A 27301-nucleotide genomic window follows, 5' to 3' on the forward strand; every position below is an offset into this window, starting at 1 on the left:
ACAAAAGCTTGGACAGGAACACGCAGGAGACTCTTTTAAAGCGGAAGGCATTTTTTATTTATGGCAAAGCGTACTTCATCCCAGCCATTCCCTATATACAAAAAATTATATATTTACAGACAGAATACAAGATGGGATCCATGCGCGCCACAGTGTACAAAAATAAGATAAAAGCACACAGAGTAAAAGTGTTCGAATAAGCCTCGGTTTCGAGCACCTGTATCAGTTAAGACTCGTCGTTAAGGCTCACAAATTAAAACTTTGTAAAGTCTTGTGTCGTAAAATAGCTTCACTAAACCATCCACGGCTCACAGCAGCAGCAGGCACGAGCTGTGCTTCATCCAAACCCGCACAGGCGACGCCGGGCCAGCGGTGCCAACGCAAGCCACACGGCTCGACCCGGCGCGGGGCCAGGGCGCCGAGGAACACCCTGCACAGGCGACCGGCTGCAGGAACAGATCGCTGGCTATGTCGCTGTGCAGCGACGGGACAAAGGGGGCGAGATAACATAAGATCACCTTATTGGCCGAATACAGTTTCTTTTATTAGGAATTCGTCTTTTCACAGACCCCAGCTTGCTCTCCGTGAGACACACAGACAGGGAGAGAAGCTGGGGGTCAGAGCGCAGGGTCGGCCATTTTTATACGGCGCCCCTGGAGCACCTGGGGTTCAGGGCCTTGCTCAGGGGCCCAACAGAGTAGGATTCCTCTGCCGGCCGCGGCAACCCTCCAGCCACAGGCGCCGATCCTTAGCCACAGAGCCACCGCGCCGCCCCAGAGAGAATCTGGCACACGATGACCAGGGCAGCAGAGCCACACTCACCGGGCAGCCGGTTGTAGATCCCGGCCCATCCAAGCAGGAGGAAAAGACAGAAATAAGGGGGTGCGAAATCCCCCCCCGTTCTGTAATTTGCGTGAACCGGTCTTCACACCTTCACACACGTACTGTAGTGAATACAGACACCTACAGGATGCACAACACACATACTGATCTGCAGTAATAACTTAAGGGAAGAGAAGTCTCCCTGTGGGTGGAGTAAAGGAAAGGGAGATCAAAGTTTGGCCCTCTCTGTCGGGGGGAGGAGGGGGGGATTGTGGAGATCGAGGTCACCACCATCCCGTCGGGAGGCTTTTCCATACTCCGGAGGGAACTCTAGCGTTAAGGTCTTCTAAGTATCTTTAAATAAAACGCCAGTTCAGGACGCTGCGATTCAGTGCTGATAGAAGCGCAGAGGGCCGGTGGGGGTGTCTCCTGGCCGGTCCGGGCCCGCAGGGCGGGTCAGCCCCCCAGGTCCCTCGTTACCGTCGCCACTGGGCCACGCTGCCGAGGTAGTCGCCCCCCAGCCCCGTGGCGTTCTCCTCCTGGTCCCACCAGCCCAGGGCCGGCCCCGCCGCCTCCTGTCCGCGGGGGGGCCGGGGGGCGCCCCCGCCCGCCAGCCGCTGCCGCCTCTCCCGCTGGCGCCGCCGCCGGGCCTCGCGGCGCTCCTGCTGCCGGGCGAACTGGAAGCGCTGCAGGAAGAGGTCGCGGGCGAAGTCGTACAGCTCCACGTCCAGCCCGTTGAGGCGGCGGATGCGCGCCTGCGCGGCGGCGGCCACGTCCACGCTGGAGGCCCGCGTGCTGTTGAGCTGCGTGAAGGGCGAGATGAAGGCCATGCGGAAGGTGCGCTCGAACAGGTACTGCGTCTTGCGCTGGAACTCCGTCAGCCCGAAGAAGGCCATGCCCTGCAGGTTGCGCTTGGCGCTGTCCAGCAGCGCGCGGCCGCGCGCCTCCTCGCTCATCGCCGTCAGGTTGTAGCAGCCCACCAGGCTCAGGTCGGCCAGCATGCGCGCCTGCCGGTTGTTGGCCAGGTTGTGGGGGCAGTCCATGAACTCCTCCAGCGTGCAGCCCGACCAGTCGTCGCCCGTGTAGCAGCTGGGCAGCTCTGAGGACGTGGGCGCCCGGCCGTCGCACACGTGCAGAGACGCCTTCCAGGTGGCCCCGCGCTGCACGTGGCGCCACTCGCTCAGGTAGCGCGACACCGGGTCCCGCAGGATGGTGATGTAGTAGTAGTTCCTGAGAGAGAGGAGAGGAGGGAGAGAGTCAGAGATTCCCACGACAAGCAAAGGCAGCGCGGAGGCTGGGCTCAGGCCGGCGCCACCGGTTTCCTGGGAAAACCCTGCTGTCCCAACGAAGGACGCTGTTCAGAAAGAGTGCTGCTGCGCTCACCCGAGGAGGCCACTCCTGTTCATCTAGAGATGTGGTGAAACCAACCCTTCTGCTTCTACGATGCAATTACACCCATTTACAAATCCTGCGCTGACAGCTCGCCGTGCAGGATCATGCAGTATCATGCAATCGGGAAACACCTGGAGAGGTCAATTTTCCAAACCCAAGACTAAAAATACACAGGTGCTGCACACGAGCGGTTCTGCTCCGAGTGATTGGCCATTCTGCCTTCCACTGACCAGCGCTTAATTCAATACCCTCTTGTGAAAGAATATACACTATATATCCAGGCAATAAAAACTCCCCTTCATGGGTGTTATTAAGAGGCGGCAAACCCACTTAAAGCCACTAAAGCTGTATAAAAACCAGTCTCAAGACCCAAAGGGCGGCTTCCTTCCACAGTTTGAAATGAGAACCAGGATGGGAATACAGACTGGTAGAAATGGTCGTCCTATAATGCCTCGGTCAGGCACTAGGGGGCAGCACAGACAGTATAATGATACCGGAGGAGACTTACTGATGGGGCTTGCTGCTGCATTTACTGAAAAAGATCTGGCTGCGAAGGGAACAATTGTCATGCTGAGAGCTTGTTCTGGTGTGTGCTATCCGCTGTCAGCTGTCAGGGGTGTGAAGCTTTGATCAGACCGAGCAAAGATGCTCGCAGAAAGGGGAAAACGGGCAAATAGAGAAAGACAGACAGCGAGCGCGAAGGAATGGCGAAGGTGAAACTGCAGAAGACAGAGCGTTTTGGCACAGAGAGACTAGCAGCAATTTCCTCATTTTACACCAGGGAACTGGGGGAGCAGGGAGCTCACAACAGGCCAGTTCTGGTCGGAGAAGAAAACTGCGCTACGCTGCAGCGAAAGACAAAATGTTTAAGACATTGTTTGTCATCGTTTAAGACGTCGCAGGCTCCACAGCGCTAAATGGGGCAGAGGCTCGTCCTGCACCAGGACCCGAGACCCGAGACCCCTCTGGTGGACTGATCTCACCCTCCCTTCGACAGCACTCAGCCAACTGTGGAATCTCAGCTGAAGCCATGTGACCTGGGCTCGAACCCGTGACGTCTGGATCGGAGAGCTCCACCAGATCGCTTGATCCCAATCCTTTCTTAAACACTTGTACCCTCCGTGCTGGGGCTAATGAAGAGCGGAGTCCTGCAGTAACAGGTATGACTTTAAAGGAGTGGCAAACGCAGATCGGGGAGGATGAATGTCTAACGAGGGCAGGAAAGTACACGACACAGATGGTGATGTTACTGAAAGATTTCAATATGTCACACAAATGCTGGGACACTGGGATGGGAAATACAGATGCTGAAACTGAAATGGCTGAAATGGGACATTTATTGACCTTATTAAAGCTTCCTGGAAAAGGAACCTACTGGGAAAATCCTGCTGCTACTGATCTAGTTTAGACCACGAACAGGAGGCACGTCTTTACACTAAGAGCTGTGGGAGTGTGGAACAAGCTACCTAGCCATGTATCATGCTTTCTTTCAAGAAAAAGGTGGATGAGAATATGGAATTAATTAGCCACTGACAACCAAAAAGGCTAATCGTGCCACATAGTCTCATCGCTTAAGTCCTTATGTTTTTTTTTCCAAAGAACCGGGAAATAATTAACAGAGGATATGTGAGAGAACCATAAAAAATGTGCTCATAGCATGAGAGCTTTTGATGTACAGTAGATTTTAAATCCCTAAGGTTTGAGGATAGAGCAGGATGGTTTGAGAAGAGGCAGAGCAGGTGGTGAACTGGGAACAGATGGATTTAGAGGCAGCAGGATGGTTATACATCAAAAACAATGTTAAAGGCTCAAAACCAAGTCCTCAAAAAAATCAGTTCAAGTCTAGGAACATATGGGCTAAAGGGAAAATGAAGCAAAATCGACTGGAAGGAAGAGCACGCTGTGCATAGTGTATATACGACTGTAGCACGACCAGCTACAGGAAGAAATGACAAAGATATTAAATTCACACAGAGAGAGAGAGAGCAAAGAATATTGCAACACGGGCAAAAAATAATGCAGGTCGACAATAGCGATGGAAGTGCAGAAGCTCAGGTCAGTAGTTTACAGGATAATGGGAAAATTTAGATTGCTTTCGCTACTAAACTACCAAATGAGCAAGATGGACTCAATGCCTCAACCCCCACGCCCCCAGCCTCTCTCGGGTTCCCACAACAGCAGGACACAGCAGCATGTGCTGCTCAGCCCTTTGTTACACCTTTCTTTAACCTGACCACGGCCCTCCTAGGACATCAGCTCCTCTGTGCTGTGCTGCAGTTTTCCTGTCGGACAGGTCCGTGTGTTCACCTGCTGAAACGCGCCCAAAACCTACATGTCTGCTGAGGTGAATCTGCAAACCCCGGCTGGTTCCACAGCGCTCGAGCTGGGACTAATCTGCTTGATCAGGCGTTTTTGGCCGCTGTATTATTAGGCCTTGATTGCCAGATCGATTTTCCGATCCGCGATGTAGCCACAGCTCTGGGTAGAGAAAGGGAATTACAAACGTGTGCCGGGGACAATAAAGAGCCTGTCTGCTGATCGGATCCACATCGATCCGCGGACGGAATTCCTACTGGCTCCGAGCAGCCACGGCCCCCCCCAAAAAAAAATGACCACAGGCTATATGCAACAAAACGGGATTTGCACTGACATGCGGAATATGGGATAATGATCTCTTGAGCGGTAAAACAATCAAAACCGTAGCGATTTCGAAAAGCGTTGATTCTGTATTTTCACTCTGCTAGGGAACAGTACGAGCCGGGCCCACTAACAGCCTTTTCATTGATCGATTCAAGGCCACGCTCAGGAAGAGTGGCAAAGAGTCACAGCAGCTGCACCTCACCGGTATTAAAACTAGCATTTCAGTGTGACAATGGCAGAATCCTAGTTTATATTCCTCCTGGGAGTGCTGTCAAAGAATGTGTTTTGACAAGGCATGTAAGCAGTCTTAAAACAAGCCAGTAAATACCTCTGACATCGATATTTATGGTTTTACGGGACAAATAAAACAAAACTCTAAACAATGCCGATTTGTCTAAATAAAGCTGTGTGTTCGATCCCTCCAGAGACCATCTAGATCCGTCAGATTCGACTGTTCTTCTCCGGAACGGGACACCTGCTCCCCCTCCGCGCTCTCGCCCCTGGGGACGGGGGGGGGGGGGGGCTCCATACAGCGGCGGTCTTCAGTGCACAGCCAGGGGGCCACCTTTTACTGCTACAGTCAGGCAAGGCTCGCCACAGGCAGCAGGGGGCGCTCACATACCTTTAAGCAGAGGGTGGGGGTTGCTTGGGATTGAGTCTATCATAGACAACAATTGAACCACAGAGGGCTCTAGCAGGGCAAGGACTGAAGGGATAAAAAAAAAAAGATGCAGGAACATTAAAGTTGTGTCATTAAAATAATCAAGAACCAACAATCCAAAGAAGGAGCCAAGAGTCTGGACAGGCAAGGACAGGCACTGCTGCAACTGTTCACATCAGTGGTCTAAACGTCAGCCTTCTGGACGAGCATCTGCACCAGGCCCTGCATCGTGCAGAATGCCAAGGTACTGCAGACACTAGACACGTGTCCATTCGGTTCATCATTACAGCAGTACACAAACACTGCACTGCCAAAACAGAATGTGTAAAATCAAGTACAAAGCAACAGATGTGTGAACATAGAAGCATACTACAGAAAACTGCACGGACACAGACGAGCACACAATATTGTGTTAGAATAAACAATAATACACCTTTGGTCAAGACTGATTGGGAACAGAAAGATGCAGGCCCTTTTCATTCCATGCATTTCAACTGCATTAGCTGCCCTTCAGAAACCTTAAATGTGCTAGACAAGATAGGCATCCACACTTTTAGAGCCCCAGAAACCAGACTCAAGGCCGCCTCAGGATAGTAGGTCACATTCTAGTTCTACAGGCCACATCAGTTATTAATAAAACATGTTATTCCTTCTGTGGGCAGAGACTCCAAGCTTGTGTATTCGTGTAAGTGCATACTGGCACACTGACGATGATTAGTTTCTCTAGAAAGTGCCCTATTAGAAACTGGACGATTTCCTGTTCAGACACTTCAATCATGACCAATTCGACCAGGGCTCAGCATTCTCGGCATATTACAAAAGCCTTTGCAAAGTGACGAGCCCCTAGTCTCTTGGGTAGCTTACAAAATTAATTCCTAGTTTGGCGTTTGGAACAGCATCTCATGATAGGCTAGAAAGATCAAGTATCTGGGCCAAGTGATCTGTAGATCTGGTGCTGCTACATATTAGGACTGTCACTCTCTCTATTCCACAGAGCTGTGTCACTCCCTCCCTCATCAGATGGAAATACTGCAGAGGATATGGCACACAGATGAAAAGAGCTTCAGTCTTTGAGGGCTGAGGCTTTTAAACTCCTAGAAGGGTTCAGAAACGTGAAGCAGCAGGATCAGACTTGGAAACAACAGAGCCCGAGACAAAAAGGGAAAAAAAAAACTCAAGGAAAAATAAAAAGAAACGGACAAGTTTCATCTGATCTGGAAAGAATGTTTCTCATGGTTTGCGTATATTTCACATGACCTATAGTTACTGCATTGCTGCAAATTAATGTCGTGCCTTTCCGAAAGGCAGCCGAGTCTTTCTGAACGATAATCTGACGGGGAGCAGCCATGCGGAAGATCATGTCGCTGCTATAGTCGGCTCGGGCAATTGAGAAATTGACAATTTCTCACCCCATTTCGCTGAAAGTGCAACTAGACCCTCGAAGCCCAAATTCACTCCGTTCGTCACAAGGTGATGAAACTTTTTAAAGTTCAAAACAAGAACAAGGGAAATTTACCAGCTAAAAAAGTGACAATCTTCAATGCAAAACTACAGTACATCTTTACAGCTCTGATAAGCCTTTCCGTCCAATAACCTTTCAAATAACTTCAGATAACCTTCCAAAATAAATCTGCCCAACAAAACCGATTTAACTTTACATATAAACCAACTTGACTGTTACAGCCATGAAAAGTATTAAATTGAAATTTTTCATTACAAAAGTCCAAACACTTTCTTCTTTGCCTCAAAGTGTTTTTTCAAACAAACTGTGACGTAAGCCAGACTAAATTAAGACTACTTTTATGTTTTTAAAAAGACTTCATATATCATTTTGGAAATGCATTTAATATCCGGAAGATACAAAAACTACACTATAATGTGTTGAATACTTTGAATATTTTTCTTGGAAAAGGCAGATCAGATTTATTTTTATACTCGGTATAATAGCTAAGCATTTGTATCGATTCTTCAAAGTCTCTCAGTGGAAGTGATACACTGTGGAAAACTATGAAAATCAAATAGGGCTATTTATGTCATATTGTTGTAGAAGTCAAACAATTGCAAAAAAATGGATAAACATATCCAGACCTATTTTCAGTGATTAGGGATGTTTTTCTATGCATATGTATAATTATACACAGAAATATTAACAACACAAACGCAGATGCTTGCAATGATCACGTGCTGTGTTTTGAGTGCCTTGAAGTTTACTTTAATGCCCCAAGCAGTGTTTTGATCTTTAGGGGCACATATGTGTTTTTAAGTTGAACAATCCTAAAGGTTGTAAAGGTATACAATTGTCCAGCTTCTTCAGGTGCAGATGAACAATACTAAATAAACCAATTCAATGTTTTTTTTTCATTCCATTGATTATTGGAAAACCCACTTATTCCTGGTGAGGGTTGGAAAAACCTGGCCTAGAAGCACAGATATCAGGGCAGGACCACACCCTCAATGGGAAGCCAGTCTACTACAGTGCACATGGATACACACTCAAGAGCCAATTCTACTGGATAGAGTGCCTCTGGGAGCTGGGAAGGAACCAGGGCACCTGGAGAAGACTCACATTACTATGAGAAGAACATGCAAACTCCACACAGACCGTGAACCAGCAATCCAACCCAGGCCCCAAGACCCGTGAGTCAGCAGCACTAACCACCGTGCCACCCAAACTGCTCAATAAGCACAATAAAATAACTGAAGAAAACAGTTAGAAAAAAATCACAATTCCAAGATATAGACTGATCATCGGCCCGTATTGGATTATTTTGTTGAATGGCGTAACAACTCCTTCCTTCAACTTAGTGTGTCAAAAACCAAAGGCATGTTCTGTGATTATGGAATCATAAGACAGCAGCCACTGAGGAGCGAGAAACTGCAATTGTCAACAGTTACAAATCTCTCGGCATTGTTGTTGACTACAAACTAACCTTTGAGGAAAATGCAGATGTTCCTCCTAAGAAAACTTTTGATGTGTGTACTACAACGATAACTTCATGCTATAGAACGTTCACTGTCACTGTCCTAACATTCACTGTGGTAGACTGGCTTGATAACCTTCACACACACACACAATAAAAACAGACTGTGCTGGACTGTGAAGGCAACCAGCAAAATTATTGGCACACAACAGCTACAGCTTTCAGAACTGTACAGTGAAACAAACAGCAAAGCCAATATAAACACCGACTGCCATGACCGCCCCCTGCACAGTGAGGCTGAGCTCCTTCCACCTGGGTTCGGACTGCCCAGACTGAAATTCAACAGGACCAGGTTAACTTCTATTCCTACAGCAATCAGCCAGCTGAATTTGGACAACTGATTGCATATTTTACTTAATATATATTTCTCTTTCTTGACATACATGTATGTCTCTTATTTGCTAATGGGTTCATGGTGTGTTCAATGTATTGTGGATTCTGTTATGTCTTTTACCTGCCTGCAAAGCAAATTTCCCATCTGGGACAATAAAAGTAAAAGTAAGTAAGCAACACTAGCACCACACTCAGGCCAATTTTTGCTCGTGCAAAATCTCTTAAAACCGACAACTTAGCTAACATGCTGGAAGCCACGAATATTAAAAATGTACAATGAACTCTGCTTTCAAAAAACACTATTATCTGTTTTTAGGCACAGCATGCAAGGACAAACCACAGTGAAGCGTGCAGCTACACCTCTCCTTCAGTGCCTGTTGTGGTGTCGGCAAGTGCACTGATTTACAAGGGCCACTCGTGTTCGCTGTGTCCTATCTCTACACTTGACCTGATGTTACTGCTGACATGATGAGCCGACAGGGGATTCCCCCGACAGCGTGCGGGTTACAGCCTGTCTGCCAGGTTCCTGCGCTGAGGAATGCTCACCTCATTGGGTTTCATGGCTTCTCTGCTTGGTCCAGTAACCGGACTCCACAGCTGCCCACGATGGCCCAGCAACGGGACACCGATCGCCCCCTCAGACACACACACAGCCCAGCAATGTGATGCCGATCGCCCCCTCAGGACACACACACAGCCCAGCAATGTGATGCCGATCGCCCCCTCAGGACACACACACAGCCCAGCAATGTGATGCCGATCGCCCCCTCAGGACACACACACAGCCCAGCAATGTGATGCCGATCGCCCCCTCAGACACACAGACAGGTAGAAATAGGACACCGGTCGTCCCCACAGACAGACGGACACAGCCAGCCCAGCAGAAGGACACCCCCTGGCCCCTCGGACAGACGGACTGCCCGGCGTTATCCGACATTCCACACCCAGGTTGGGAGATATGACCGGGGGTTGGGAACAGACGCCACCAGACTCTTCCCTCCACACCCTCCATCCCTGTCCACCAGCTCGCTGAAGGATGACGCAGCACGGTTCTCAGATGCTGACAACACTTCAACTTCCAGCCCATCTGGACCAAGACTGGAGACATGCCCCCCATATCCACGAGCCTGTAGCCCAAGCTCTGTGTGTCACCCGCTGCAACGTCCACTTCACTGCCAGTCAGATCTCTAAAAGTACACCGGTCCTGACCATCTCTTGCCCGTAGAGTTACTTTTTCTGTTATGGTTTTACTTCGGCCTGAGTGGAGGGCTCCATCAGAGTGGCCTCCTTTCTGCAAAAGACTGGGGGGGGGGGGGGAAACAAACTGGCGTCGACTTCAGCCCTGCGCCGACGTGATTCCAGGATGTTAACCGAGAGAGGAGACTCTCAGCTCAGCCTCTCGGAGAAAGCGCTAAGTGATTTCTGTCCGGGTCTGAATTATTCAAACTCAGCTAAAGAGAAGAGCCCTAAACCCCTCTGTTCCACTCTGACGTCTGACTGGAAACACAGAGAGGCACTGCTGACCCCCTCCGTGTCCCGTCTCTGCGCGGGTTCACCCAGAGTGTTACCCATGTATAATTCACAGCAGGGATCTCCACCCCTCCTCCCTCCTGCCAACAGAAACTGAACTCATGACACTCGCCGACGAAAACCGCTCCAGGGCTCCGCGCTGCCTGCGGCCGTTTTCGCGGGAGACGCGCTCGAGAGGAGAGGGAGGCAGGGGGCGGAGCACGCGCGGAGAAAGGAGAAAGTAGGGCAGCGTGTATAATTCAGGAGCACGCCGGCTCCCGACGGGGTGGTGAGGCGCAAAACGCGTTCGTCAACACCCGGGCCCGCTCGCGAGCTAGATGATCCGGCACCCGGGGAGTGCGCTTCGGTCAGGGGGCCGACCACAGTTCACTCCTCACACGCGAGCGCACGGGGGCGCCGTCTGCCAAGCCTCACGACTCGCTGCCCGCTCCAGCCTGCTGCTGCATCCCGATTGGTTTTTTGAAGCATCTTTCCTACATTTGCGCTGCTACACAACCATTCCTCCATTTTTAACCACTTCTTCCAATTCAGGGGTGCCGGGGAGCTGGGGCCTATCCTGGCAAGAAAGGGCCAAAGGGAGGGGTACAACCCAGACAGAGGGCCACTCCATGGCAGGGCAGATGGGTAGAAACACACACGACCGCATAGGGACCATTTTCCCACAAGCCAACCAACCCACCAGCATGGCTTTGGACTGGAGAAGGAAACCGGAGCACCCGGAGGAAACCCAGGGAGAACATGCAAGCTCCACTCCACAACCAGCATGGGATAAATATTTCAATGTGCTGCGGTAATCCGGAGACGCTCGCTATGAGAGCCATCACCTAAAGAGCTACCTCCACTGATGCGATCATTTCACGGTGAATAGCAAAGTATGCTGGAGCTCAAAGAACTGCAAGAATGATGCTGGAATGATTAAGATGCGAGATTTGTCTCCATGTAACCTGCAGTTATTTTGAGAATCCACAGGTTTTTTGTGGGGCATGAAGGTCTGAGCGTGGCATCGCTCATCTAGGCGCTGATCATGCCAGCGTCTGTACAGAAACACGGCCATGTGCTGCACATCTACCTTTCTCTCTCCCGTTCCGTGTGTGGCTTCAAAGGGTTTATATCAAAGAACAATACCGAAGAACCCAAACGATTTAAGTTGATCACACCCTCAGCAAGAGAGGAAGGCCTTCATTTCTGAGGGGAAGTAAGGAGACAGGGTCTTTCGCCACCGCCAGCTACACCACCGAACAGTTGCAATGCAAAGACCACTTCCAGGGCAAACTATAAAACGTTGCTTCTTCTGAAAGGCGGGAACAAGTACAAAAACAAGCCCCCTTGAACGAGGGCTTGAAGAACAGAGCCACACCCTCCCGCCTGATACACCAGGCCGTCCACACGCAGGCAGGCTGCGCTGCACTTCAGTGGAGGCCCTGCAGAAAAAGACACTCAAACAGCAGCACTGCACAGGAAGCACTGGCAGAACCGCACATCGCTGGAAACTCAAGGTCAGGCACCGATGTCCTGTCGGACTGGACGATGGAAGATTATATACCCAGAGCAAGCTTCCTTCAGGACCCACGATGATTATAGCCTACACTTATAAAACAACCGGCATGACTTTCACATGTATGGCTCTGATTGAAGCAGAGGAAATCCAAGTTTCACCTTAGCTACTAACAAAGGACTAAAACACAAAGTCTGTCATTTGCACCTTTCTACTGTCTGTCATTTGCACCTACCAATGCTACCATATCCCATATCGCTGCCCTTTATTAACGTCATTACAACCCACACAGTGGCATAGCGATTTCGCCCCAGCAGAAACAAATGGGAAGAATGCATGGACAGTGGGGAGGGGAACGAAAGACAAAGAACGTATCGGCCCACACGTTTGTCAGCAGAGGGATGGGATCAGACAGGACTACATCTAGCTGGGAGGCACAAGCCTCAGAGACAGCGTTCGTGAAAGGCCTAAAAATGACTTTCCGTACAATTAATTCTTCATCTTCCCCACAAGATTAAGGAATAGAACCAGCGGCTTGTGCAATCCCACCTCCTGCTCTTATGATGAAGCCTGGAACCCACCCAACGCACCCCAGGCCATCGACCGGGATTCCTCTGGATCGGATTTCGGAAGACAGCAAAGGGACGGACCACTGGAATTCTGCTCGTTTTCCCAATCTGGATATTCATTTTTAACAAGTGCGTTGCCCACGCCACAGACCGTCTAAAAAACAAATTGCAAGGCCAGAGGTAGAGGAGGCTGAAGAGGGGCAGGATGAGTTCATCAAAAAAACAATTTTTCGGGGACGTTCCTACAGGGGTTGTTTCGCACCCTTGCTGGCGGTGGGAACAGCTGGGACTGGACGAGGTCCAATGTGAACACACGTTCCCCGAGGTGCTGAAGCCCTTTTAACGCTGGGGATCCCCAAGGAAGGCTGGCCTTCGGTCAAGGTCATGCTGAGGGGAGATGGCGTATCTGGGGGCAGAGCTGTGAGCTCCAGCCGAGGTTGTGCTGAGGGGAGATGGCGTATCTGGGGGCAGAGCTGTGAGCTCCAGCCGAGGTTGTGCTGAGGGGAGATGGCGTATCTGGGGGCAGAGCTGTGAGCTCCAGCCGAGGTTGTGCTGAGGGGAGATGGCGTATCTGGGGGCAGAGCTGTGAGCTCCAGCCGAGGTTGTGCTGAGGGGAGATGGCGTATCTGGGGGCAGAGCTGTGAGCTCCAGCCGAGGTTGTGCTGAGGGGAGATGGCGTATCTGGGGGCAGAGCTGTGAGCTCCAGCCGAGGTTGTGCTGAGGGGAGATGGCGTATCTGGGGGCAGAGCTGTGAGCTCCAGCCGAGATTGCGTGTGGGGCAAGAAAGAGCAACTACGCTTCTCAATCCGGCCACACACTATCATTGTACGGGCCCACTCATTGTGCCAACAGAACCGCAGTGCTGGATATTACCAGAGAGGATCAGTGACCTGCTCTCTAACCGAGCACAGTGGCTCAATCATTAGAAGTGTACGTCTGGAGGTCAGAGCAAACCCTACAGGCCATGATACACTGGTCAAGTACAGACAGCCAATGGAAGAGCTGCAAATGTCCCCAAACGATAATGTTTGAGCAGAGGATCTGCGTATTAAAACCAAAATTGCTCAGCTGTCCTTGGCTTTCCTGAATGATGCATCTGGCGGCACCCAACAACCGCATTTGTCATCCAGAATCAGGGGAGCCAGCAGAGCAGCATGGAGTGGCTGGCTAAGGCTCTGGGTACCAAACTGGCGGGATGTGGATTCAGAGTCCAGATGTCTCCCTGCTGCTAAAACAGTACAGCACTCAGAGCTCTCCAGCACACGACCTGCTTCTCCTGCCTCTCCTCGGGTTGACTGTTCTCAGACTGCCAGCCCACCGTTTCCTCACCCCACAATAGTGCCCCTTGTGGCAGCACGGGGTAACCCCCTTTCTGTTGCTGTGCAATCACAACTGAGGAAGCAGTACTGTTCGTGTGCTTGTGTGAGAAATTGAGAGGGGTAAGACACAAAAAAAAATAATAAATAAGTTCTAAGTAAGAAAGTACCCTGTTGTCTGAAGGCATAAACCCTGTTTAGCGGTGTCAGTTTTTATGCTCTGTTACATTTCATTCTTACTGCTTGTATGTCTTCACTAACCCATGATCCCACCCTCCTGAATGGTAAAAGTGAAGCCATTCTGAATCCTCAACACTGCCAGTATATCCAATATCTTGACTGATACTAAACTCAGCTTAAAAAACAAGCCTCTGCGCACACCCTCTTTGCTTTTTCAATCACCGGCTAGCATTTTCCATTCTGATAGCACGTGGCTCTCTCTGGTTACAGGAACAGGCGAGAAAGGGAAATAAAAACTTGTCAAAAAAAGTGTTAATTAAAATTCTTCTCATTAGAAGCTTTGAGGAATCTGTGCGCAACCCCGCATTCAAATTTAACACAAACGGAAGTCGGAGTAATTACCTGCGAAATCAATTCAACTGAAGTGCTGAATTCCCCCCCCCCCCCACCCAAGCATAATCAATTACCCTCACTGCACCGTCCCAATAACGGTGCACACACCTCCCCTTTTCCTGTCACCCCGAGACGATAAACTAACTGAATTGTACACACTGACATTGTAATTATTTTCCTTCCTCGAAGGCACAACCAAAAGTTCTCTGCACCTGTGCCCCGTTTCCCGATGCCCCCTCGCGTTCCCGGAGCCGTGCAGAGGTGCGATAGCTTCCCGCCCCCAATTCGAGCTTTCCGTTTTTCCGTTTTCGGAAGTCAAATGTGCAGCACGTCGTGAGGTGGTCTCCCTCTGCCCCTCATGCAGCTGCTCACGTGCGGAGGCCACAGAGCTCCTGCTTCCAGCCGAACTCAAAATGAACATTACCAAGCGCATGCAGACTCGGTCTAAAGCTGATTTTCATTAAGTCATAATAAGAGGAACTACATCTGCATGTTTGCTGCAAAGCAGAGACAACTATAAGCAGTAGCTGCACAGAGTGTGGGCAGTGAGGGATTCCTCCCACTCCCACTCTTCTGGCTTTCCCCCAGACTTCTGCAACCCCACGCCGCTCTTTTGCCCTTGCTATGGAGTGCTGCAGTTCACTCTGTACTCGCTCATTAATGCCTTTCCATCCCTGCCACTGTAAGACGAGAAGGCCCGCGCTCACTGAGCTCTGAAACCCCTCTCTCTCTCTCGTCAGGCCTCGTCTCCACTCCCAGACCCAGCGGTAGTACACCTTCCCCTCCTCACTGCAAGGGTCCTTCCAGTCTGTAAGCCTAGGGTACGGCTGCACGCTGCAGGGGCTCCACAGACGACTACAAAATCGACTGCTTTGCACCCAACCAATAGGAAACGGCCCATTGCGCCAAAGTAGAAAGGGCCGTGCACACGGCCTTTGTCAGCCCGCCAACCCACCAGGCCACTCCAGCCCTGCGGCGGGCTGCGGCAACACGCCTTTCCCGGTGAGCGGCACGTTCCCCCAGTGACGTCGCCACCGACCTGCTGGCGCGAGAGTCGCCATTTCGCTGGGAGCCGCCAGTGCCCGGGCCGAGGTATGGCAGCTGACCCACAGCAGCGCTGAGCCCAACAGCGCCCTGCTGCTCGAGGAAATCCCAGCTGCAGGCAGACGGTGATGTGACAACGGGGTCCCGCACCTGCAACATCTGGATGATGGAGCTCAGACCGCCCCGGAGCGTGTACTCCGCTTGGTTGAGACATTCAGCAGCACAACGGAGCGTGAATACAGATGATTCCCAAGTACTTTCCAGGGAAACCTATGCAGACGTGTGCCCAGGGTTGGAGATAACGGTTGGGTTAATTAAGGAACACTGCTCAACTCCAGCATCATGCTCTCATCAAGCTTGCGATGCTCAAGAACCCTGCTGCTCTCACGATGCAAATGCTCCAAGGTCAAAGGTTGCTGGGGTCAAAGGTTTACGACGCCAACAACCCTATGCGCAGCCAGGTCACACATGCTGGCGTGCAGGACCTCTGGCAGAGAACCGCTACCACTTCGCCGTACAGACTCAGCTGGTCCAGCCCCAGCCAGCTGCATGTGGCTCTGAGGACCTGGTGCATTCACGAGATGTCAGATGCTTCAGGATCTCAATATCCCCTGCGGAGAGAAGAGAGACTCACCTGGTGGTGCTAGCCTTTTACTCATCCATCATGTCTGCCCAGATAAAACACTAGTCAAGTTGATGTTTTGCGTTTTGCACCAAGAGGCTCCTCTAAATCTTCCAGCACGCATACGTCAACCCCACCACCACCCATCAGTGTCCCATTTGTCCAATAAACCCACTCGCTCACTTCAGCATATCCTCCTGCAAGGCCAGACCCCGTCCTGCTGCTGCTGCTGAAGTTAAGCGAACGCAGCTCAGCTGCACACAAAGGCCTAATCTATTTGATGTAAATCAATGTGCTTCTTATTTAAATGGCTCAGCTTTCCTTTAGATGGTACATTGAATTGATTCATTAGGCGCGGAGTCACTGGCTGACGAGACCGCTTCTCTCTCTCTCTCCGTTTCTCTCTCGGAAAAGTGTGTGTGCGCTTGTGTTAGGTCGAGGGGAAATTACACAGAGGACACCAAGTAACCAGCCCCTGTCATAGGGCTCCCGACCCAACGTACACTGACTGGACACAGAAACGGGCAGGCACACTGCATCTCCACATTCCCCATTCACCCCTCCCTGCTGTGAATTTGGCAGCACAGTTCCGATTCTTGGTTCATCTGGTCTGTAGATATGCCAGATGCCTGCCTTTTTGTCTTTTAAAGCGGAGGCTCCGTGCATGTAGCATGTCCGACATACAACTCCGGAGACCTGTAAAAACATACCTGCGGTGCATGACTGCATACACGGGCAGCACACAGAGACAAACAGACCGCGTGTGAACGGGAGAGAGCAAAATAAAGCAGACCGCAAGTGCGAGGTGGCCGGAACAGCGTGGCGACGGCCAAGGGCAGGAAGTACTAAGCAGAGAAAAGTCAGACCGCTTTTCAGCAGACAAGACTGCACAGCGCAGGCCAGCAAACACTTCCTGAGCAGACAGGCATTGCTGCACACGGACGTGTTGACTGTTTCCCTACACACGCATTAGCATGAAATGATGATAAGGGGAGCTGGGGGGGGGGGGGGGGACAAAACAACACAGACGCAACCTAGTCGCTGAAAAGTTTCTCTTTTCATTTCATAACCTAATTTCAGGCTTAATTCGCCAAGCAGATGGAGAGAGCTTTTAACATCGCGCTGCTTCATCGATCCTTCCTGTCTTGCCCTTTCAGCGCAAAGCCACAGGATGAGAGAGAGCGAGCGAGCGGCCGCCCGGGTCCCGGGTCCCGGCAGGAAGCCCGCTGGCCGGAACGGCGCTGACCGCAGCCGGAGAAAGACGAGAACAGCGGAGGGCGAGAAACGCTCCTCCTGACCCGTACAAAAGTTCAGCGCCCCCCAGACCGTCCATTTAAAGAAGAGCAGAGTTTCACTCCAGAAAACAATATCTACTGTCTGCTATCTACCGCAACAGCGAGACTCAGCAGCCTTGAAAGCAATTTCCTTTCATTAATGCACAATTGTATAAGCAAGGGACGGACCAAGTCCAGCTATCTCAAATGAGAGAAGATGATGACAAATGAAAGCAGTGTTCACCTACGTGGTTTCATCATGTACAAAAATGACACTTCAGTGGATTCTGCACTGTTCTGCTGGGAACCACACAGATGTTACTGCAGCCCCCCCCCCCAGGATCCCAGTGACGCCTGTACCAGATTCTCTAGCCCCAATGTGACTTTACATGAAGCCTGACGGAGGGGAAGCACACCCTGTCGCCACTGGGAAGTTATAAAACATGCTTCTGAATCAGAAGCGGACAGGAATCGGTCCAGAACATGCACTGTAATGGTGTAACATCTCTTGGGACAAACGAATTTAAAAAAAACATCCAAATGTTTGGCACACGGTGAAGACCTCAGGTGAGTCGGGACTTCTGCACACAACGAGTTAGTTTAAGGCATTTAAATATGACTTTTGACGTAGTACACAACAGAAATAAAGCCAGCGTGAGGCATAACCAGTCTCCACCTGACTGTTGCCCACTGTGACACCTGTCCTGGCCTCCCTGCCATGGGGGCGGGGGTGGAGGGGGAGAGTGGGGGTTCAGAGGGGACAGCATTCCTGAAACCACCTCCCCACCTGGCTCAGCTCCGTGAGGCTACTGCTCTCTGTGCCGAGAGCTGGAAATTCATAAGGAGGTGATGACGGCCATTGTTCACACTGACACGCCCACTGCTATTGCAGTGGCTACAACACCTCTACGAAGCCTGTGTTTGTGAGAGCTCCGCTGAAAGACGCGAGCTGGCTTAGGTCTGCTGGAGGGGGAGAGAACCGCTGAGAAACTGGGGGAACTGGGTGCCCTGCCACTAAAAACGTCACCGAGAGAGTGACGCCAGATGCAAGGTCCGTCTCTCAGAGCTGCAGAAACGAGAGGGACACCGAGACGAGACACGAGGGGGGAGAGAGGGGAACAGATCTCAGCTGGGTGCTCTGGTGGGATGGGGAGGCCGAGAGGGAGGAAATGCGGGGCGAGCTCTGCAGAGCTGGAACAGGGGGGGAGGCAGGTGAGCAGGCAGGGCTGCTGCACAGAGAGAGGCAGGTGAGCAGTCAGCCACAGCCGGGCCACAGAGGGACGCAGGCACACACACAGCAGTCTCATCACCTCGCCAATGCACAGCCAAATAACGTGAAGCTCAGCAGTGATCCTCAGCCACACACATCCTGTTTACAAACCCTACAGATCCCAGACAAATGCCTGAAATGCAGATTTGGCCTCTTTTAACATTCCCTATGAGACGGGGCAATGACGCGAGCTTGATTAGATTAGAGGAAAGCTGCCCTCCAGTGCCTAATGGCATATAAATATGACAAGGCCCTAATTAAACTTTCAGCGACGTGTCAGCCGGCTCGAAGTCCCGACTCACTCCTGCAAAGTGGGAACAGATGTGATTTACAGAGCAATAATTTTTGGTGGTGCCTCTTGAAGAGGGAACAGGAAAGGGAAAGCAATGTTCTCTAGGCTGTGCATCAGCAAAAGGCAATATTTCTTGTGTGCTCCGCACGTCGGCCGGCCATGCACTAACAGCTCCTGACCAGGAAATTCGAAGCGTGAAGCAGTGACCTTTCAGCAGGCCCGTTCTCTGCCAAGGATGAAATCGCCCTTCTTCCCAGCCTGTTGCTGGAAGCAACACGAAACCCGCTCTCCCTCCTCAGCCCCCATCGCAGGGATGCTTGGGAGAAGATCCGTCTCAAGATGCGAAACGGTTTCCACCACTCCAGGATCCCACAGGCAAAGCGGACATCCAGGACCAGGAATGAGGAACGCACATTTGCAACTTGAGGACTAACTTGAATCCCGCAGCAAAGTACATTCAAGAAGTTCGGGCTTGTATTTGGAACAAGGAAGGTGTAGCATCAGGGACACCCACACAGCAGTTCTGGCAGGGCCAGAGTTAGGAGCAGTTTGGGTCAGTCCTGGGGCCACTAAAAACTTACAGCAGCACAGCTGCCTGCAGTCCAACAAGCTCCTTAATCACAATACTCAATTTACGAATCAAGCAATCAATTGCTGGTTATGTCACCATACTGCAACAGAGGAGAGGGGAGATTCTGCATTGGACTTCCCCTGAAAATCGAGGGCATGCTGCTCTTTTCTGGGGGAGCTAGGGGTTACTGCAGCACGGACAGAGGTGTCTGGGACATGAAGACCAGATGCAACAATTTCTTTGGACTGAAAGCAGTTGCTATATGCGCTGCCAGAACTTTACTTCTGGGTGTCCAGAATACAGCAGACTGCTTTACATCAGCAGACACATTGATGAGAACTGTTTAACACTGCTCCCAGTCAAAAGAAGGTCTGTCTGTCACAAGCAGACTTAGAAGACCTCCTGCATCCCCTGAGGACCAGAGCAGGGAACCACCTGCTTCAGACCAGGAAACTCTAGAATCCTGGGGTCCCCGAGACCCCTTCATCTGTACGTCTCCATTACCACCAGGCTCCCAATTACGTACCCCAACTGATAACCACCAAGCCAGCAAGTGTTTCATCATCTCCAGGGTTAATTTTGAAAGGGTTTTCAAGTTAACGGCGATCTTTTAGCAAGACTTTAAGAGGTACCGCTCCTTCCGGATATGATCAAGGTTGAAATCGGATGCATTATTAATCCGATTGAAACGACAGCTCAGAAGGAATGAAAAATGAAAACGGATACCGGAGCCAGGTGCACCAGGGTTCGGAAAGCCCTGGATTAAAGGAAGAGGAGGACAGGCCCTGCCGTTGATGCCCTGCCAGCAGCTCAATTAAAAAACCTGAATCACCCGTCATCAGCGATTACCAGGCTGGTCAGAGCAGCGAGGCTGGCGCGGCCAGTAACGAGACCCTTCCACACCTAGCGCGGATATCGCGAGCGGTTTCACAACACGAAGGCGGAGGCGTGCGTGTGAGGACAGGAAGGTCGTGTCGCTCAAAGTATCGGGAGAAACCTTTCGAGCGCTTCTTCCAGTCATTCTGCGCCTACCTGGAAGGAGCGAGTGAATACATTCAAATTAAATTGCTTCTGCCGGGATGGGGGGGGGGGGGGGGCAGGCTGCTGACATGAGTTTGCTTTCCCTCCCCCAACCACTCCCCGCGCGTGTCGTTTCTAGACGTGTCCAACACGCTCGTCTGCTGGAATACAAATGACAGAGATGTTTTGTTTGTTTTGTTTTGGGGTTTGTTTTTTTTTTTAACCCCGGAAGGCATCACGCATGCCTTTCACACCGAGCCCCTGCCATCACAGGGTCCCGAGCCTGCCTGCTGCAGCGCTGAATTCAGGACCGGATAGCGCCAGCGGCACACAGCTGTGGTTGTCGTTTCAGCAAACATAGCTGAGCGATGCCGAGCTGATCCGTCTCTGAGAAAGATGTCGTGGAAACAGCCTTGAACACACTAGGCTCTGTCAATTTGACCGCAGGTATAAAAATAAAACACTTAATGGAGAAATGGCGATCCAGCTCCAGGGAGCCTCGGATAACGGGGAGATTCCTCAAAGTGAAACATTTACTGTACATTCAGCGGTTAAATTGCCCTGGGAGGCACCGTTGACGACGCATCTCATCCTCGTTTACAAGACGACGGCTGCGTCCGGCTACCTGGATTACAGGAACGCAACGGCAGTTTCTGCGATTCAATTAACACAGAAAAATAAAACCCCAACTCAGTTCGAGCCGAGGAAGAAGAAGAAGAAGAAGCAGAAGAAAAAACTTCAGACGATTTACTTTCCCCGCAGTCCGGTGTTTAGAAGATGAACGCGCTCGCCTGTCGGATGACAGCTCCGCTGTGGTTCAAGTACCGAGGCGTTGCGGGCGACGCTGAAGCCCGGGGTCCCCACCGAGTCGGAAGAGTGAACCCCGACCACACCTGGCCCGTCGGCAGGTCAGAAAGCAGACGCGCAGTGGCACAATGTCCCCGAATCCTCCAGAACAGCCCTACCCCCCCCCCCCCGCCACACGATGAGCAGTCGTGTATAGCGTTACACAGAGGGCATCGACAGTTTTGGCCACTGCTCTCGATGTGCTCGGGGACGGTGATTTTAAAAGGATGCACTCTTAATCTTAAACGTGGCCTTTTCGAGCGCAGCGGGACGTGCCTACCGTACCTCGGTGGACCTGGTGCCCTGAGCCGCGACTCCTTGTCATTCAGGAGAGCCGCGGGAGGAGCTCTACTGTAAACTTCCTGATCAACGCATCCCCGTGTGCGCAGCACTACCATCGAGCTGCCACAGTCCATAACTCGCTTAATAGCTAATAATAATAATAATAATAATAATAATAATAATAATAATAATATGAGAGTCGCTTGGCGGAACGCAGCTCATATGAAGCGGGCTCCTAAAAGGATTTCTGAAGAGACCAGTCGAGGTTTACCTACCGCCTGAAACCGGGTGAGAATTATTAAGGGGGTCCCCCCGTCCCTCCTGACCCGTTTTACATCAAATACCCCCGCCCCCCCCCGTGTCGCTCTCTCGCCCGGACGTACCTGGGGGTCTTCGCGGCCGCCGCCGCCGCCGCCGCCTCGCGGTCGCCCATGACGGCGGGCACGCAGCTCGTGAGCTCGGTCCAGTCCGCGTGCAGCCCGCAGCTCCAGCCCGTGGAGAAGCGCGAGAAGAGCCAGGTCTCCTGCTTGCCGGGCCGGTGGCACGTGCACTTCTTCTGGCCGGCCCGGCACTCGCACGGCCGCTCCAGCTGGATGTTGCGCACCAGGTGCCGCCCGAAGGTGGTGCCGCCGGTCTTCTGGATGTGCAGGAAGACGATCACGTCGTCCCCCTTGATGTTGAAGTCCACGGCGCGGCGCAGCTCGGCCGCCGTGAAGTTGTAGCGGGGGACAAAGCGAGCCGGGGTCCAGTCCTCCGAGACGTACGGGTCCCCCCCGCCGCCGCCGCCGCCGCCGCCGAGCGGAGCCCCAGCGCCGCCCGCAGCCGGGGACGAAGCCCAGCTTCCCTGCAGGCGGAGCAGCAGCTGGCAGTCGGTGCCGGGGCATACGTACTGCAGGACGATCACCCCGAAGAGGAACAGCATAACCAGGGCTAGCAGAAGCCTGTTGGATTTCTCATCCATGTTCGCGGGGAAGATCCAAAAGCATTACTCGCTGCTGCCGTGGAGCCCCGCAGCTCTGACTGGGGCTAGCTGTTGCAATCCTCCTCGTTAACAGCGAAAACAAAACAAAAACAAGAAGGTGATGATGGTGATGCGAGACGGACGGCAAGCTCGGTGCCGCCGATCTGCCTTCCCGTTTTAAAAAATCGCCTCTCCCCCCCCTCCCCGTCCCCCTCGCCCCTCACTTGTTTAACCGCTGCGGTCTCTTTCTCCCGTCCATACCTCCATGATCTGAGCCAATCCAATTTTTTTGTGTGTGTGTGTGTGCTATCCCATCAGCCCCTGCGGAAGCCCGAGAGCTCGTGCCGTGACTGGAGGAAGGAAGGGGCGCGAGCAGCTCGCGGCTGCCCTCAGCGCTGCTCGATGTGTCCAGTCGCCGTGATCCAATTACAGGCGGACTTCATCGCGGCTCACTGTTTCGGATAAAACTATCAGCCGGACACGGGTTATACGTGGGCTCAGGCTGTTTTAAATTGTCGTTTGAAACGTGAAAGGCGAGAATAGGGTGTGAGAATGAGCTTCCCCAATAATGAAACATTGGCGCTTGCGAATGATCTTCTTCCAATTTCATCTGAGCCGCTGTATGAGTGTAAACCCCGAGTGTTTTGAAATCATAAAAATGCACATTTGCGCGTACAAAGACAAGGTGCAAAAATCGGTTTTCCCTGAAGTGCCGTGTGTGTGTCACAGAGCGAAAAGAACGGGTGTTGGGGCACCAGGTTTCTAGGGGTGTACCGATGTGAAGTCACGCTGGTGAGCCGGTGACGTTCATTGATGAGCTAGCATTGATGCACTTTCCCGCCTCGTCCTCAGTATATCTTCCTGCCCTGATCAGCGGTCCTCTTAACATAAGCGCCGGGCCGTTAGCACACCATTCAGGGGTGACTGTGCCTGTGACTGGGGGGGCTATGTCCAGGATGCAGTGGAACAATGCACATTACCTCTGACCATCTGTGTACAGCCTTGGCCTGAGCCAGCCCTGGGCAGATGGCTCCGACCACACAAAGCATTGCAGGAACGACCCCCCTGGGAGGGGGGGGGGGGGGGGGGTCAGTCGAGATCCTTTGTTGAGAAGGCTTGAAAAAGCCCCGGTCACTGCAGACCTGGAGCAGAAGGAGAGCTGGTGGACACAGGAGAGGACACAGACACCGGGGAAGGCTCTGGCATCATCTTCCTCGCCCCCTACTCAACACTGGCTCTGTGCAAATCAAGTGGGAACCACATTGTCTGGGACAGCCAGGACCGGAGGAGAGAGCTAAGAGCCGTCAGAGGAGCCACACAGACGACTGCAGTATTCTGGGACATTTGCTGGGTCACTGGGGTCCGATGGGGTGCCTGTGGGCGGTCTGGAATGTTGCCGGAAGGTTGCCGGTTCGTATCTCGCGGCCGGCAGAGGAATCCTACTCCGTTGGGCCCCTGAGCAAGACCCTTAACCCCAGCTGCTCCAGGGGTGCTGTATAAATGGCTGACCCTGCGCTCTGACCCCAAGCTTCTCTCCCTGTCTGTGTGTCTGTGTGTCTCATGGAGAGCAAGCTGGGGTCTGTGAAAAGACACATTCCTAATGCAAGAAACTGTATAGGGCTGATAAAGCAACATTATCACATTACATTATAATTGCTAGTTGGTGTAGTCGTGCACAAAGCAGAGTAATTCCTGTTGGAGGGGTCACCTTACCCTGACACATGCAAAAGCAGCTGGGTGTGTTAGGAGTGATGAGGATCTTCCGTGGGAATTCCAGGGTGGGATGAAAACTAGTCAGTGTACAGTCCTATCCGGTGTGAGGAGGCTGCTTTCACTTGGAATCGACCACCACTTCCTTTCGGTGTTTTTAATTGGGAGAAATTGCAGCTGTGTTTTCACAGAGCTCTGTAACTAATATGCATGTACTCCTATCCACAGAACGGTAGCAACAGACTAACATCCAAAACTGTATACAAAGAAAACAGAAATAAGGCTTGAAGAAAAATAAACGTAGGCTACTGATAACCGTCTTATTCCGTTTAAACCAAAATGTGGCAGTAAACGATTTATGTTTGTGCTTTGTGCTCTAATTCTACTTGGATTCAATTTTTGTCGTTTCCATCATGCTATTTTGTAAACCAGGAATAAAAGGCCTTTATTTTTTACTTGGAAAAAAACAATTAGTTCATCAGAATGGATCTTCAGGTGTCTATTAGGGAATTATTGAGTAAATCCCTGCAGGAGATAGAAAACAGGCTCCTACCTCAATATTAAGTCATCAACAGGGAACACTACATCCAGAGGTCAATAACTGACTGAAAAAGACCATTTCTCTGTTCGGAGGAGAGGAGGTATTGATCTACAGAAGTGAGCAGTTTAAGGGCTCTGGGTTTTTTTAAATGTGAGCTGTGCACTTGATTTCTGCAAACCTGTACTGACATGTTTCGCAGCCAGTGATGTGCTGAAAGGTTAAAATGAGTATTATAGGAAAGACTGTAGCTTGGCACACACACACACTGCAGTCATACCGAGATCTGAATATCTGATCATGAAATGCAGCACAGAAAATGTCTCCATATTGGGGAGCTGGTTTGGACATTCTGGTCTGGTTGGATGTAAGAGTGACACCTACTGGTCCACCAGCGCTTTCTAACAGTGGCATCCTGTGTCAATAAGCAAGAAGAAACGATGGTTTGGCTGTTGAGCCTGCTTCAGACGTGCAGGTGTGAAGATGCGCCTCTTGAAGACTCAACAGCGAAAAACATTTTGTTTCTTCGTGGAATCAGCCTTCACTGGGGTGGTATAGTGGTGCAAGGGTCACTATTGCTGCCTCTCAGCACTGGGCCCTGGGTTCACTGGCCCTGGACCTGAGTGCTGTCTGTGTGGAGTTTGGATGTTCTCCCTGGTGTGTGTGTTTGGACTGGTGTCCCCTCCAGGGTGTGCCCTGCCTTGCACCAATTGCTTGCTGGGATAGACTCCACCGCCCCCCACGACCCTGTATTGTATAAAGCGGTTGGAACATGGACAGTCCCAGTCCAGTTCTTTTTATACAGTAGGTCAGCCTGAAACACCTACTTTTCAAATTAGGAACCGTTGTAAGCTATCGATCAATTAAGCAAGTCATTGCTGCGTTCAATAACGAGAATTCCAGGCCTCAGGGGCTGAACGGCCTTCAGAATTTGGTCTCAAACGATCTCTAAATTGCTCAGTTTGAAAACTTGCCCGTTTAGCTGACCCCAGTGAAATTGTCCCAGGTCCTCAGGAATCACTGATCTCCTGGAGACCTGTAAAGCCCACCGGACAGAGGCTCTCCGGGATCAGGGACGGGGACCCCTGTGGTGGTGTGCTGCGGCAAGCTGTATGAGAGACTGACAGGGTGTCAACGGGGTTCAGGGTCAGCTCCAGGCCTCCTGGGCTGCTGCCCTGAAGAAGAATGTCCGCTTGCCCCCGCAGGCTCCCTCCTCGGCTGCCCTGGCCTCAGCGCTGTGCTTTGAGCCCTCTGTAGCCACACTTTGAGGCTCGCTGCGAATCTGTAGTCCTCCCAGCTGTCAGACAGCCTCTTCCCCTTGGCTCGCGTCCAGCACGGGTACATGCAGAAGAAACACTTCTGCAGGCAGATACACCAACGTGGGAATAATCCCACTTAAAGTGCTGGGAGGTGCACATCTGGCTCAGCCTCCCCCCTGTTGAGTCTGAGTTTTTCAGAGGACAGGTGCACCCTCCAGGGTTGTCATGACAACAACCTGAAACGTCTGATTCTGGACTCAAAAGGGAACTTTAAATAACCAACAGGTACTGAAGCTGTTGATGACTTCCATGGATCATGCTGAATGATCTGGAAATTAGCCCCTTCTGTGAAACAAACGAATACTCAATGTAGCATGTCGGTAAAAAAAAAACCATGATCAGTGGTGCATGCAGGAGCCTGCCTGCTCTCCGTCGGACGGCCAGTTAGCTTGAACGTGTCCTAGCGTCAATGTCATCTCCAGGGACAAACATCATGTGGTTCGCATGAAGTTGTCTCTCACACTCTCAGAGCTACAAGATTGCTGGAGCAACACAACAGCAGACAGGTTAGGGAACCCCAGGAAAAGTCGTGTTTCAAAACGCGTTCCCAAGAGGCAGCACAGGGGCGCCTGTCAGGAGCAGCAGAGTCCGACTAGCAGGGCGGTGAGGTTTCAGATCATGCCATCATCTCTAAACCAGGGTGGAAGAGATCATAGTGGATTTCTACCCACAAAATGTCAGCCTGGAGATGGGAGCAATTGCCATATTTCACCATATTCTCCCAAGCTCAGCAATGCAGCACTATACACCACACGACATGTTTGAGTACAGAGTACAGAGTGTATTTACTGTCTAGCATCTCAGAACACATGAGTCCAACCGGCTCCAGAAACAGCTACATGAGATCTTCTGATCAATTAGCTACTAACGAGCCAAACGAGCTAGATGGACTGAATGGTGTCCCCCCGTTTGTCACCGTTCTCAGCTGCTGCTGTGCCGTCGTGCAAGATCCGGTTCGGTGGGCTGGTCAGGCCAGCGGCTGCTTGCTTGATCCAGCTGAGGGGGTGACCCATTTCAGGAGGCTGCAGCCCGGCCCGTTTTACTGGCCTCCGTGAATCAGCAGCATCTCCACAGCTGATAAAAGCTGTTAAACCGCCTTAATTAAGGGCTGTAGCCGATTCCACTGAGTTGTTAAGCTCCGAGCAGTAATGAAAACCTGCAGACACAGCAGCCCTCTGGGAACAGAGCTACCACCCCCTCCCATCTCAGTGCTACAGAAACCAGGGAAGACTTCAACCCT

The 27301-nt window shown here is 51.6% G+C and overlaps 1 protein-coding gene across 1 annotated transcript; it reads right to left on the reverse strand.

Annotated features, from left to right (window-relative positions):
* Nucleotides 1-40: 40 nt before the first annotated feature.
* On the reverse strand, nt 41-22766 carry hs6st2 (heparan sulfate 6-O-sulfotransferase 2). The gene is made up of 2 exons (XM_088925673.1): nt 21917-22766; nt 41-2052 (listed from the first exon to the last, which is right to left on the reverse strand). Exons 1-2 carry the CDS (start codon nt 22492-22494, stop codon nt 1299-1301), a joined length of 1332 nt encoding a protein of 443 aa, XP_088781799.1. The 5' UTR covers nt 22495-22766; the 3' UTR covers nt 41-1298.
* Between the last annotated feature and the right edge of the window lie 4535 nt (nt 22767-27301).

Source organism: Atractosteus spatula, chromosome 9 (genome assembly GCF_055471065.1).
Source record: "Atractosteus spatula isolate fAtrSpa1 chromosome 9, fAtrSpa1.hap1, whole genome shotgun sequence".
Taxonomy (NCBI): Eukaryota; Metazoa; Chordata; class Actinopteri; order Semionotiformes; family Lepisosteidae; genus Atractosteus; species Atractosteus spatula.